The 14,891-nt window shown below is 46.8% G+C and overlaps 1 protein-coding gene across 3 annotated transcripts in view; it reads left to right on the top strand.

The window, feature by feature from the left end:
* The first annotated feature begins 1,635 nt into the window (after window positions 1-1,635).
* Window positions 1,636-14,891, top strand: part of TFDP1 (transcription factor Dp-1) — a 51,149-nt gene continuing 37,893 nt past the window's right edge. Inside the window, exons 1-2 of one of the 3 annotated variants that reach the window (XM_066380495.1) lie at window positions 1,636-1,771; window positions 2,820-2,895. In XM_066380495.1, the coding sequence (XP_066236592.1) occupies window positions 2,884-2,895 (12 nt within the window). In that variant the 5' untranslated portion in view covers window positions 1,636-1,771; window positions 2,820-2,883. Of the gene's footprint in view, window positions 1,928-2,070; window positions 2,092-2,819; window positions 2,896-14,891 lie in introns of those variants that run through there. The other 2 variants (XM_066380494.1, XM_066380496.1) reach the window with 2 other exon arrangements.

The raw sequence follows: 14,891 nt of genomic DNA, 5'->3' as shown, positions 1-14,891 counted from the left end.
ACAGATGTGGAGGTGGGGAGGGGCTTTGGGCTGCTATGGGGTTTGTGAATATTCAAATACAGTGAAAAAAAACAAAACTCCACACAAAGAATCCCTGTGAAAGAAAAATTGAACTAGGAACCTATGACCACTTGAGGCACAAAACGGAGGAATGCAGGTTCAGATATCATGGGAACCTGCTAATGGGTCAAGAGCTGTATACATTTCACCAGCAGAGAAATGAGGTGTTCTGCCTGCAGTATGCCTTTGTAAGCCCTTTTTATTCACCCCTGTCATCCCACCACCCATGTTTTTTTAAGTGTCCACTGTGTACTAATCAGCAGAAAGAATGTGAAGAGTTTTGTTGCCTTCAAGAAACCAATGCTAATTAAGGTGTTAACAGTTTAAGTGGTGCCTTAATCTAGAAGCAGGAGTGGGAGTGATCAGCATAAAAATGGTTAAATTGTGAAACCACACTAGGTGGGGTGTAATGCAGTAACATGTTGCCCATACAGTGCAGAGGCCTTTGCTCTGGGCTTAAGTCCTCTGCGATGTTAATTATGCCTGAGCTCACTGCACACCACCCCTGATGCAGCCTTGAACTTTGGACTCCCTGGCCCAGGCCCAACCTTCCCTCTGCTGGGTCTCCAGCCCCCCAGGGGGGCAATGTCCTTGCCCTGGTGATGGTGGGTTGTTGCAAGGGTGCATATCACCAGGGCTCAGGACCTACCAGTCCCACACATAAGGAGCAAACTGGCTGCCTGGTTTCCCTCCAGAGGATGTGTGGAATCTAGGCCAGAGCTGTGCCTGGGTATGAGGCTGAGGGCCAGGCAGGGCAAGAGGGCACAAGGTGGACAGGGCCTTCCATGCTGCATGGGCACCCATCTCGTCTCTTCCGTGCATCTGCACTCAAGTGGCTCTCCACTCCTTCTTGTGCACATACATAAGACCACAACCAAACACGACAAAGTACACATCGCAGCCTGCCTTTCTCAAGTGCATCTACACTCCTTCATGCATACACCTGACCTCTCCTCCACGTGTTCACACATCCAGTCTTTCCTCGTGTGCACACCTGCAGGTGCACACACGAGCCCCCTTCTGGTGTGTGCATATAAACACCTGTGCCTACAAAAAACAGCTCTTCTGCCTGTGTGCACCCTCTCCTGCAAACACCCATGTGCACATACATGCACGCAGCTGACCCCTTTCCTCTCTGTGCACACACACGTGTACACACAGCCAGCCTCCCACTCTCATTCGTGTGTGCATACTCATAGGTGCACTCACGAGGCCCCTCTCCTCTTGTAAGCACATGTGCATACACTCCAGGCTCCTCTCCTACATGTGCACACATACCCCCTATCCGTTTCCCGTGTGCGCACAAGTGTATACATCGGCCCCTGTGCACACATATGCACACAGACCCCCGGCCCCTGTCCTCCATGTGCGCACATGTGCACACCCCCCTGGACCCCTGTCATCTGCGTGCGCACTTGTGTATACCCCACTGGTTCCGCTCCCCCCACGCACACCGCCGCATCCCGACACTAGTCCTTGGGTCTCCATGCCCTGTCGGCGCGCACGCACACGCACACGCACACGCGCAAGCGCAGCCCATCCCCCTCAGAGCAGAGCGCGGGCGGCCAGGCGGGAGGAGGACGAAGAGGAGGAGGAGGAGGAGGAGGGAGCTGAAGGCGCGAAAACGCGCGCAGGCGCGTTGCGGGACCCGGGGCCACCGCCCACGTCACCGCGCCGCGCACGTCACGCCGCCCGACGCCCGCTCGGCAGGGTGAGCCCCGCGCCCGGCGCCTTGCAGGGCAGGACCCCGGGGCCGGAGTGCGCGCCGGGACCGCCCGCGTGCCCGTGTCCGCGTGTCCGAGCCCGCGAATCCGTGCCCGCGCCCTCGTGTCCGTCCCCGCGTGTCCGCGCGCCGACTGCCAGCCAGGTGCGGCGGGCAGGGGGTCGGCGAGGGCCAGGGTCCCCGGGAGGGGCGCGTACACGCGGGGCGCCCACCGGTCTCCCGTCTTCCTTCCCCGCCGCGTGTGCGCGCCTCTCCCGGCTCTCCGGCCTCCCGTCCCCGGTCCGGACGCCGCCGTCGGGGGTTCCCAGGTGACCCGGCCATGGGGTCGGGGGTCCTGGGTGCCCGGCGGGGCCTGCAGGTGGCCTTCAGGCGGAGCAGCAGCGCCGGCATCTGCACCTGGCGGAGATCGGGGTCGGCCTTAGCAAGCAGGGTCTGGGGGCCCGGGGTGCGTGGGGGCGGCGCTGACCCTGACTTGGCCTGCTCGACTGCCGGTTCCGGCGCGCGGGAGGCGCTCGCGGCGAGGCGGCCGCGGCCTAGTGACAGGCCGGAGGCCCGACCCCGGAAGCCCACCTGTCAGAGTTACCGGCCCGCAGAGTGGGCGAGGGGAGCCAGCCAGAGGGACCCGGGCGCTCCTTGGGTGCGCTTTTGCGCAGGAACGCCGGGGCTGCGCCCAGACGGTGGCCAGGGGTCCCCAGTTGCGCCCTGGGTGCGCGGGCGCAAGGCTGGGTGCCAGGCCCGACCCGGTGCCGAGTCTTTGTGTAGGAGTCGGGGAGGATAGGGGTCTGCAGGGAGCGGGACTGGGCATGCTGGTGTTGGATGCATTGCCATTTGTTGAGATCTTTTAAAATTCCAGTTATGGGGGTTTTTGCCAGCTGCGCTTTGAGGGTAAAGTGTGGGTTTAGAAAGGATAGAGCCTGCTACCTGGAGGGACGTCAGAATGATGATGGATACCCGCATGATTGGGGAAAATGGTGATATTTTATTAACTTCTTTTTTCATTCTTACTCATTTCTTGTTTTTCCTTCCCTCTTACCAGAAAAATCATTTTTCTTCTCTGGAGGGTGAACATTTAATAGCATTGATTTCACGGATCTGGTAACATGGCAAAAGATGTAAGTATATCTGCTTGGTTTTACAGCCAGATGTTTGCCTAGCACTACATTTTTTATGGTTTCCCCACTTTATTTCAGAACGACAACACAAACTACAGTACTGTTTATTACTAGACTTTTGCAGCAAATTACACAGGATAAAGGCAGAAAGATGGAAGAAATCTAATAGCTTTTACAGAGACGTGTGATTTGCTTCTACACCTGGGTTTTGCAGTCATGAACACGATGACAGACGTTGCATGGGGCTTAAATAATATCACTGACTTTTTCTTCATTTCTTCAGACTGTATTAACTTCTGATTTTGAATATCTTTGTTGAAGGCGACTTTGAGTTCAGTGAGGTGGAGGGCTGGGACCAGGGGCGACTCTTCCTGTGCAGAATGACATTAAGCACCTGTTTATGGAGAGTAGGAAGTTAATTCAGCTTTGATCAATGAAGTGCTAAGCACTAGTTTTGGCCACTTTTTTTCCTCCGAAAAATGAAATTTGGCGATTAATAAAATGTGGTAAAAAAAATCCTACTTTAGCTTGCTTTGTATTTGTCATGGAACAGTAGATTTTTAACTTGTTCCAAGAAACAGGCTTTAGGTCTAAAAGTGGAGTATATTTGATTGGTTATGGAGTTCTTATTATCCTTGGAAATATCAGTTAAAGCCACTGAAACCCCAGTTCCGGCCTTTAGTGTTTCTTAGAATGCATTGTTCTATAACATTATGAGAAGAGGCTGTTTATTTATTTATTGTTTACACAGAGTTAGAAATACAGCTGAGAAAAACTATGTCTACCTGACACACAACTAGAGAAAGTAAAAATGTGTCCATATCTATGGAACCAAGTAATAGGCATTATGCTTTTTCATCATTTCAAAGGGTTTAATAGTTTCTAAAAAGTCTCACCGAGTTGGGCACATATTCACATTTTGCTGCTGTTTTCTAACGCAGGGTTTGATTTGGTGGAGAATGTGATTGAACACAGTTCCATCCTGTGTGGTGTTTTAAGTTATCATGTTTGGTTGAATTTTATCATCTCTATCTGCCTTTGTCAGACTATTCCCAAAGAGGCAAGACAGGTTAGTACATGCTTAAGTAACAGGTTCACTAGATGTCTTTAAGAGGGAACTGTTGGGCCCCAGTGCCTCTGTTAAGAGTGCAGCTCTGGTGTCCTGTGTTTCAGGGAACTGAGTTTATTTGCTTTTCTTTATTAACTGACTAGGGGAGATTCGTTGTTTGAGGGGCTCTCTTTGATTCCCTGTTGCCCTCTGGGGGGGGGGTACAAAGGGATAGTCGTGGCCCCTGCCATCTGGTTGCAGGGAGAAGGACTGACTCATAAACAGCGTTTTCCGACAGAGTTCACTTTCCAAGAAGCAGCCCCTGCACAGTGCAGGGCGGCTGAGGGCCGCCTAGTGGCTGGGTGGTGGTGGGTCCCCTGGAGAGGATATCCGTCATGGGCACTGTGATGATAATGGGGTGGTAGTTGAGGCTGAGAAGCAGCATGAGGGGGAGCAGAGGGGAAGTGGCCTTACCTGTCCTGAAAGCGGGGTGCCGTCAGGAGTGGCTGGAACCATGTTTCCCCAGGGCTGACGGACCAGGCTGGAAGTGGGGACTGTGGTCCAGGAAGGGCATGTACTTTACTTTGGCTTTTTCTCCAGCTACCTCATTTAAGTAGGGAAGTGACATTGGAGTTTGGAATGATTACTCTGGCAGCCATATTAGAGGGAAAGGTAGTAGTAGTTAATTTAAACAGTGGCCCTTCAGGTGTTGGTAGGTGTAAGACGAAAGCCCATAGGCATAGGTGGGAGCCAAGCCCCTCAGGTTGCAGGAGCTTCACCCGGACTCCAGCTTTGCAGAGCTCTGGGGGCTCCGTAGAAGGCTGTTGGGGTCCAGAGAAACTAGAGGGGGCTGGAGTTAGGTCTTGGGGGTCGCAGTGGAGAACAAACTTAGGGAACCAATGCAGATTTTGGTGAGGAGGATAAGGGGAATGGTGTGGCAGCTTCCTGCCTCCAGTGGAGGCCTGGCACCCAGCAGGTTTCAGGGGTGCAGCCAGCACTGGTTTCGGGGCCGGACAGGAGGGAGCCCATTGACAGGGGGTGAAGGGGTAGTGGGCGTGGGTGGGTTTTAAAGGGCAGGAGCCACCCTTGAGGGCGAGGGGAGGTGGGCTGGACTGGACAGGGCTTGGGGAGGGCCAGCAGGTCAGGGGCCAGCAATGACTGACCTGACAGGTGAGCTGGACTACATGCGGTCCGGTGGGCAGTTGTCTGGGCACGGACGGCTGCTGCAGGCTAACCCACCGAACAGTGTCTCTGGTCTGAGGGGTCTGTGTCATCTAGTCTTCTGAAAAGACTTGAAGCTTTCCACCTGGCCTGTCGTAGGTGCACTCAGATTAGAACTCTGTGTAAGCCAGGCCCGCTGGTTCCTGCGCACGTCCTCTGCCTCAGTTCTGGGTGTGTGGGATAGAGCTGGGAACGCCCGAAATAATGATGACCTGCACTCCTTTGTTCGTGCATCCACTGTTGCTCTTTTTTGAGTGCCTGTGCCCAACGGTGAGCTCCCATGAAGCTCGCAGTTCGAGGGACACAGCTGACGAGTGGTGGGGCGGGGGCTAGGGACTTCTCTAGGAAGCAGTGCCATCTTCACTGAAGTCAGGATGAGGGAGAGAGCCAAGGAGGTGTTTGGGGATCACAGAAGAGCATGGAACTGGGGCTCCATGTGTGTGCTCGGACATCAGCTGTAAACGTCTTTTGTTTCTGGAACACAAATATTTGTGTATTTTTTAAAAAGATACCTAGATAAAATACTGGAACTCCTTTGTTTGAAAAAACTCTCACATTTTCTAGCAATATATGAAAATAAGCCTGATTTCTTGGTGATTAATAGTTAACATTTCATTTTAAAAGTGTGTCTCTTCAGCTAGAGATGTGCTGGGATGTGGCTTTAAAATGGTAGGAATGAGTGGGTGCCATGAGGTGCCCTCAGGGTGAGTCCCCGCCTGTCCTCTTCTCTGGTTTTCCTCTGGCCAGGCAGCAAAGGTAGAGATGGCTCCTGGGGAGGTGTGGTGAGAGGGTGGAAGCCCAGGCTCCTGGGGGACCCAAGATGCCCACTCCTGCCAGTGTCGGGGAAGCCAGCTGGCTTGGTTTGGGAAGCAAACCCGGGAGTGGGCTGCAGGCAGTCAGAGCCTTTGCTCTTGCCTTTAACATTCATTTACTTGCATTAAGTTGGTATATGCTTGAGGGGAAGAATTCAAATGGTAGAAGTTGACATGCACTATTCCTATGCACTGTGAAGAAGGAGGAAGCAGAGAAGGAAAAAGGCAGTGGCACAGAGCACAGGTGGAGGTTATGAGGGCCCCACGCACGGTCACTCGCACAAGTGGCCACTAGCGACAGTTTCGAGGATTAGTTCCAGAAATTTAATGTAAGAGAATTATTGGCTGCTATTGGAATTTGGGGCTAGAATTTCCTTGCTGAGGGCACTTGCCTACACAGTGACAGCAGTTCCTCCTCTAGGCCCAAGATGGCTGCAAGACCAGCCCTCCTTGTATTTGCTGACACCCTGGGAGACAACTACTGATTCAGTCATTAAACTGTCCAGCATCTTCCATCATTGCTCTCATGGGATCTGGCGGCTCTCATGCACGTGTGCATGTGTGCGTGCGTGTGCGTGTGCGTGTGTGTGCGTCGGGATTCACTGACCCTGTGCAGGCTCTCCCTTTGTTCTCACACCTGAAGCTCAGGGGACCATCCTTAGATGTGCATCTTGGAATGTTTTTCTACAATTTCTGTACAGAAAGTGTAGGTGGGTCAAAGGGTATGGAGCATGCATTTCAGTTGCTGTCCTGGAAATGCATGGATCCGTGCTCCTGCAGCCGTGGGCCTGTTCTTTCCATCATGGGGTCTTGTCACCCTCATAGGTGAAAAAAGAGTTTATTGATTTATCAAACTAGGTATTGGTGAATTTTATTTTGTGCTGAACACAGGTTGCATGAACACAGGTCATGATTGGGAAGGTTTTCCTTATTGAGAATAGAAACACATTTTCAGCACTGAGAAAGGCTTCTAAGGTAAAAGTAAATTTATAGGGAATAAAAACATTATAATTGTTAAATTTTTGTATGAAAGACTGTAGTTATGTGAAGTAGAAAGTGGAAGGCATCTGACGTGTCTTCGTGTGTGTGCACCTGTGTGTGTGTGTGCGTGCGTGCGCGCACATGTGTCCTTGCCCAGGCTGCCCTCCTTGCCCACCATCTTTCTCTAATCTGCAGCTCCCCATGAGCAATTTGATGCTACTAGCATTTGGAAAACTTTAGTTATAAGGTTAAGGGCCTGCATAGCAGCTATTATTCTTTTAGCCCTGGAGCTGGGAGGGGCAGTGGGTGACGGAGTGTGACCCAGAGAGGTTCAAGTACTTTGCCAGGGTCACACGCAGAGACTGTGTCTCCAGCTCCCAGTCTCAGAAGTTCCTCATGGCCCTGGGGAGCAGGAGGAGGAAGAGAAGAAGCAGTGTCACCTCCATCCCCCCTGGGAAGATCGTGTTCTCGTCCTTGTCCAGTATCGTGAAGGTTTGTGAAGAACAGGAAGCTAGACGGTTGAATTTTAAAATTATCGGGTTGCTTTTGCCAGAAGATGTTGAGTGGTGGGTTCAGACTATGGTAGGTATTCCTGGGCCCTGCCCCTCCATACTTCTGGTAAGAGCTGAGGAGGAGCCTGGTGTGGCTGGTGAGTCCTGACCCAGGCCATTAGCCAGGACCACTTGGTCTGATGACCTCCTGGGAGACGAAGATACTTCAGATCCCAATATGATCTTGGGGTGGGGGCAGTGCTGGACAGCTCCCAGCAGAGATGGTGGCTGTCTAAGTTTTTATTCAGAGTTCGTGGGCATCAGTTTTGAAAGCTGTTCTGTAAGTCCACTTGTGTTATGGGAGAAAATCTCTAAATAGTATTGAGAGCTGGAGACTAAAGAAAAATGCATCCTAGCTAAGCTTTTACAGGATGCTGTAATGAGGCCCGGTTTAATACCAATAGGAGACTAATGAGCTTATCTAAAAATACATGTCCTGAGTGTCGTTTTACAGACCTAGACCTCGATGATGAAACTCAGGGCTGAAGAAATAAACCTGGTATAGCAATAACCTGCTGTTTCCTCCGGTCTTCGGTGAAGTGCCTTCTGGGGACAGATGCTAATTCAGTTGTCACAGCCTTTTCTTTTGCCTGCCCTCATAAAGAAACAACTTCACATTTGAGATTAAGAGGGTAGTAAATGTAGCCCGAACCACTTAGGTTTAAATAGAAAAGAACTCCATGGTAGTGTGCTTATTTTTGCAACAAGTTTTTTATGTTTCAGAGTTAATTTTTTTCCTATGTGAAATGAAAACGGAGAACTCTAGGTGGTATTAAAAAGCAGAAAGTTATAGCTTAATTAAAATTATTGCCCTGGCCCTGGCCAGTTTGCTCAGTGGTCGAGTGTCAGCCTTGTATGTGGAAGTCTAAGGTTCAATTTCTGGTCAGGGCACACAGGAGAGGCAACCAGCAACCATCTCCACCCTTTCCCCTCCTGCACCAGTGGCTCTAATGGTTCCAGCAAAGTTGCCTCCGGGCACTGAGGATGGCTCCATGGCCTTGCCTCAGGTGCTAAAATAGCTTGGTTGCTAAGCAATGGATCTGTGGCCCATCTGGGCCGAGTATCGCCTGGTAGGGGCTTACTGGGTGGATCCTGGTAGGAGCACCAGGTGGATCCATGCAGGAGTCTGTCTCTGCCTCCCTGCCTCTCACTTTAAAAAAAAGTGTTGCCCTGAAATATCTTGCTTTAAAAGAGGTATTATACAAACACCTGGCATAAAATTGGAAAGATAAAGGGGATAGCTTTTCCCCTCATGTCATCTACTTTTTTTAGCTGTGTGCTTTTGGTGTGTAAAAAATGATCCTCAGAGTTAGTTGTGAAACAATTAGGAAATTCTCCTGTGGTATTGTTGCAACAGCCTAATTTGCAGAATAACTTTTAGATGACGTTTTCTTCACATAATCACGTTTTCAAAGAGCTCTTCTTTCTTTGTAGTTAATAAATTATATTCTTTTTCCTTTTTTTAGTGATAGAGAGGGATAGACATTGACAGACAGGCAGGAAGGGAGAGAGATGAGAAGCATCAACTCACTGCTGCGGCACTTTAGGTGTTCATTGATTGCTTTCTCATACGTGCCTGGACCGGGGAGCGCTAGCTGAGCCAGTGACCCTTCGTTTAAGCCAGCAACCTTTGGGCTAACGCCATAGACCGTGGGGTCATGTCTATGATCCCATGCTCAAGCCAGCAACTTCAGGGTTTCTAACCTGGGTCCTGAGCATCCCAGGCCTATGCTCTATCGACTGCGTCACCACCTCATCAAGCTATATTATTTTTCAGTGTAGAACAATGAGAAGGTTCTCATTTGTATTGATACCTGGCTTCTCTTGCCTGTCGTTTCATACTACTTTAGGAGGGACTGGATTTGTAGGGAGGCGCAAGCAAGGATGGGTCAGTGATGGCACAGGGCCTGGACGTATCCCAACCCTGTGGGTCCCTGCTGAGGATGTGAGACCTCTGGGATGTATGTCATCTGGGGTGTGGGGTGTTGGCATTGGCTGAACTAGAGGTGGGACTCACCCCCAGGCACCTTCTACCTCAGATTATTATCATTAGAACATCAGCCATAAAGAGTATGGATGCTCTGTCTATGTGGCCTCAGACCTGCAAAGGGCTTGGTCGTCAGCAAATATTTCCTGATTGACTGTGATTCCTGCAGAGCTGACTACGTAAGAACTTGCATTTGGAAGCCCACTGTGACTTCTGAGTTGTTGCACAGTTCACGAGTGCTATTCAGATCTACTGCAGATGATTTGGAGACTCCAGAATGAAGAGTTGTGTTTACCTCTTCCTGTTAGAGTCTGTTGTTTGAACTTAGGACCCTGTTTGTCAAAATCTGGTCTTTACATGATCCAGTTTCATCGAAACCACTTTGATGGCATGAGACCACTATGTATCCTCAGGTTCTAAAATGCAGCACCTCCCTTTTTTAGTTTTATTTTTTGTATTTTTTCTAAGTGAGAAGCGGGGAGGCAGACAGACTCCTGCATGTGCCCGACCGCGATCCACCTGCCATGCCCACCCAGGGGATGATGCTCTGCCCATCTGGGCAGCTGCTCCGTTGCGACCAGAGCCATTCTAGCGCCTGAGGTGGAGGCCACGGAGCCGTCCTCAGCGCCTGGACCAACTGCTCCAATGGAGCCTTGGCTCTGGGAGGGGAAGAGAGAGACAGAGAGAAAGGAGAGGGGGAGGGGTGGAGAAGCAGATGGGAACTTCTCCCGTGTGCCCTGACTGGGAATTCAACCTGGGTTTCCACACACTGGGCCAATACTCTACCACTGAGCCAACCGGCCAGGGCCTAAAATGCAGCACTCCTTAACACACATGCTTGAACTGTACACCCTGGTGTCCCCTTACATGACATCACATCACCCTGGGCCTAAGAAAAGGAGACAGAGTGAACATCTCTGCTAGGCAATAACCAAGAATGTAATTATGCCTGTAAGTCAGAAAATCAGATAGTTTCCAGAGCCCAGCGTTTCCACAGCCCCCAGCTCAGCTCTGCCCTGTGCCTCCCCTGCCCAGATGACAGGTAACGGTGCTGGGCCTCTTCCCGGTTTCATTCTGCGGAGGAATTTGTCATTCTCAGGCTGTTCTGTGTGACTACAGTCTATCCTCAACATCAACTGGGAGTTTTGTCTTGAATGAATGACAGTCCTATTAACACCAACAAGCTTTTCTGACATAATCAATGAATTGTCCATTTAGTAGTATTTCCACAAGTAAAAAGTTTGAAGTACTGAAAAAAATCAAGTACTATTACTTCTGTTTTTTAAAATTAATGTTAATTGTATAAAACTTAGAGAGTTCCAGGAAAGTAAAAAAAAATATATATTGTCAGCCAATGCAAGAGATGAATTGTTGGGACTTTGTAGTATATTGCCATAATATACTATTGGATATTTATTTAGTCATATATAATAAAGGCATGTTTTACAAAGATGTAAATGTACTGTACGTTCCATTTTTAATCTGTTTTTTTTAATGTATTATCAGTACTTCTCCAAGTCAGTCATTTTTTTTAAACCACATTATTAGCAGCTGTATGTTTATTTGACACGTTAGGAAATTGTAGTCAGTTATTGAAAAAGTGAGCTAATATGGGACATGATAAGAATGATGCATATCTTAACACATCATTTTGAATTCAAACAAATAAATTTCACTCCCCATTCCTTTGGATATAGAGTGAAAGCCCTTTTTAGGTGAATGGGTCCGCTGATTTGAGTCTCTTCCCTAACCCGTAACCATAATACCATTTTGACTTCTGTGAAATGGCTGGAGAACATAAAAGAATGTAAAGACACTGATGCCATCTTTTCCAGCTTTTAATTAAAATATAACCGGCATAAATGGGTTTTTAGAGATGAACACAGCTGAGTGATGCTGCTGAACTTTTTGGAGCACAGATGTGCAGGTTATCTGAGAGAGTCCTGAAAGCTATATAAACATAAGATAATGAATATCAATTAATTTGACAAACCCCTGTTGCATGCTGGATGTTCCTTAAATCCCCAGAGCCTAGCGTTGGGGATGCCAGTAGTATCCAGTTAAATCTCAAATTTGCCAAATCCACGATGATATTTGAGAATAAATTCTTGGAAGTGTAATTCTGCATGGATGCATGTGGCCGTGCTGGGTAGGCAAGAGTGTGCCTGGATGTATGTGGGCATGAGAGGGCGTGCAGCACAGCACGTACACACATATCTCTGAGAGGTTATCAGGTCACTTTCCAAAATGATTGTACCAGTTTTTACTTCCATCAGATTGTAGATGAGAGCCCATTTTAACGTTCCACTTTCAACATTCAATAACGATAATTAAAAAACCCACCAAACTTGCTCCATTTGTTAGATGAAATTTTAAATGGCATTTTGTGCTAGTTTGTACTTTCTGATTTAGAAGTTGAATATTTTCCTTTTAAAACATTATTTTACTGGGAATGAGTGAACATATCCCGTGCTCATTTTTTTTAAAATTTATTTATTGATTTTAGAGGAAGTAGGGTGGGGGGAGAGACAGAGAGACATGAGACGGAAACAGATCTGTTTTTTTTGTTTTGTTTTTTTACAGAGCCAGAGAGAGTCAGAGAGAGGGATAGATAGGAACAGACAGACAGGAACAGAGAGAGATGAGAAGCATCAATCATCAGTTTTTCGTTGCAACACCTTAGTTGTTCATTGATTGCTTTCTCATATGTGCCTTGACCGTGGGCCTCTAGCAGACCGAGTAACCCCTTGCTCAAGCCAGAGACCTTGGGTCCACGCTGGTGAGCTTTGCTCAAATCAGATGAGCCCGCGCTCAAACTGGTGACCTCGGGGTCTTGAACCTGGGTCCTTCCACATCCCAGTCCGACGCTCTATCCACTGTGCCACCACCTGGTCAGGCTCATTTTTTTTTCAGCTGTTTATTTCATGTTGATTTGCATCCAGTCTTATAAATTAAGGATATTAAACATTTGTTCATCATTTCACAGTGAAGTGTTAACATTAGTTTGCTTTTGTCCTACAGTAAGAGTTGTAAATATAAAATCACTTCAATATAAACCTATGGAGAATACACCTTGGATTTTTTTTTAAGATTTTATTTATTCATTATAGAGAGGGGAGAGAAAGAGAGAAGGGGGAGGAGCAAGAAGCATCAACTCCCATATATGCCTTGACCAGGCAAGCCCAGGGTTTTGGTGTTTTTTGTTTTGTTTTGTTTTGTTTTTTATTTATTTTTATTTTTGTAAATCTTTTATTTATTTATTTATTTATTTATTTTTAAATAAATTTTTATTAATGGTAATGGGATGACATTAATAAATCAGGGTACATATATTCAAAGAAAACATGTCTAGGTTATTTTGTCATTAAATTATGTTGCATACCCCTCGCCCAAAGTCAGATTGTCCTTCGCCACCCTCTATCTAGTTCTCTGTGCCCCTCCCCCTCCCCCTAACTCTCCCCCTGTCCTCCCTCCCCCCACCCCTGGTAACCACCACACTCTTGTCCATGTCTCTTAGTCTCATTTTTATGTTCCACCAATGTATGGAATCATGTAGTTCTTGTTTTTTTCTGATTTACTTATTTCACTCCTTATAATGTTATCAAGATCCCACCATTTTGCTGTAAATGATCTGATGTCATCATTTCTTATGGCTGAGTAGTATTCCATAGTGTATATGTGCCACATCTTCTTTATTCAGTCTTCTATTGAAGGGCTTTTTGGTTGTTTCCATGTCTTGGCCACTGTGAACAGTGCTGCAATGAACATGGGGCTACATGTGTCTTCACGTATCAATGTTTCTGAGGTTTTGGGGTATATACCCAGTAGAGGGATTGCTGGGTCATAAGGTAGTTCTATTTGCAGTTTTTTGAGGAACCACCATACTTTCCTCCATAATGGTTGTACTACTTTACAGTCCCACCAACAGTGAATGAGGGTTCCTTTTTCTCCACAGCCTCTCCAACATTTGCTATTACCCGTCTTGTTGATAATAGCTAATCTAACAGGGGTGAGGTGGTATCTCATTGTAGTTTTGATTTGCATTTCCCTAATAACTAATGAAGCTGAGCATCTTTTCATATATCTGTTGGCCATTTGTATCTCTTCCTGGGAGAAGTGTCTATTCATGTCCTCTTCCCATTTTTTTATTGGATTGTTTGTTTGTTTGTTGTTGAGTTTTATGAGTTCTTTGTAAATTTTGGATATTAGGCCCTTATCTGAGCTGTTGTTTGAAAATATCATTTCCCATTTAGTTGGCTGTCTGTTTACTTTTATATCAGTTTCTCTTGCTGAGCAAAAACTTTTTATTCTGATGTAGTCCCATTCATTTATCTTTGCCTTCACTTCTCTTGCCATTGGAGTCAAGTTCATAAAATGTTCTTTAAAACCCAGGTCCATGAGTTTAGTACCTATGTCTTCTTCTATGTACTTTATTGTTTCAGGTCTTATATTTAGGTCTTTGATCCATTTTGAATTAATTTTAGTACACGGGGACAGGCTGTAGTCGAGTTTCATTCTTTTGCATGTGGCTTTCCAGTTTTCCCAACACCATTTGTTGAAGAGGCTTTCTTTTCTCCATTGTGTGTTGTTGGCCCCTTTATCAAAGATTATTTGACCATATATATGTGGTTTTATTTCTGAAGCCCAGGGTTTTGAACCAGCAACCTCAGCGTTCCCAGATTGACGCTTTATCCACTGCGCCACCACAGGTCTACACCTTGGATTTTAACATTAAATACGGATAGTATTTTGGTAGTTTAAATGTTTTTCCTTTACTTGAGTGATTAATATATATTTGTTCGTCTCTAGTGTGACTATCTTTGAGGCCCAAGTTCACATGAGTAGTCTAGTCTGTATTCTTGTAGCTTCTTGGACAAATGATGACAGCATAGCATAAGTATAGCCCATCAGATCTTTATTAGCTGTTGCATAATATCTTACTTCCTTTGTTTAAAAATATTAATGACTTAGACTACCTAGGATGGGTCTTATTTTTCTTTTATTTTATTTGCTTTACAGAAAAATCAGGGTTTGAGTGAGAATATCTTATGCCACCTATATTGATAGAACCTAAGTTCTATTCTGCAGGGAAGAGGGATGAAGAGGGAGAAATTTATGGAAGAGTTCAATTTCTGTCTTTGTCTTGTGGCTGAGTTTGGGGATCAGTTATAAAGCCACTCTTTTCTTTGGTCTGGTGTACTTTTAGATGAATTCAGATAAAGAAGTTATTTATTCTTGGAGGTTATTATAACTTTAGCACTTCTTTTGAAAATCTTTTTTAAAAAAAATTTAGGTACCTTGTTTAAAATGATATGCAGCAAAAAAGAGAAATGTTTGCCTTAATATTATTCAAATAAGTAGCCTGTGAGTTAAGATGGCTATGAAATATCTGGTTA

The sequence above is a fragment of the Saccopteryx leptura genome, chromosome 4 (genome assembly GCF_036850995.1).
Source record: "Saccopteryx leptura isolate mSacLep1 chromosome 4, mSacLep1_pri_phased_curated, whole genome shotgun sequence".
Taxonomy (NCBI): domain Eukaryota; kingdom Metazoa; phylum Chordata; class Mammalia; order Chiroptera; family Emballonuridae; genus Saccopteryx; species Saccopteryx leptura.
The sequence above is the reverse complement of the archived record's forward strand: the minus strand, read 5'-3'. Positions and strand labels throughout refer to the sequence as shown.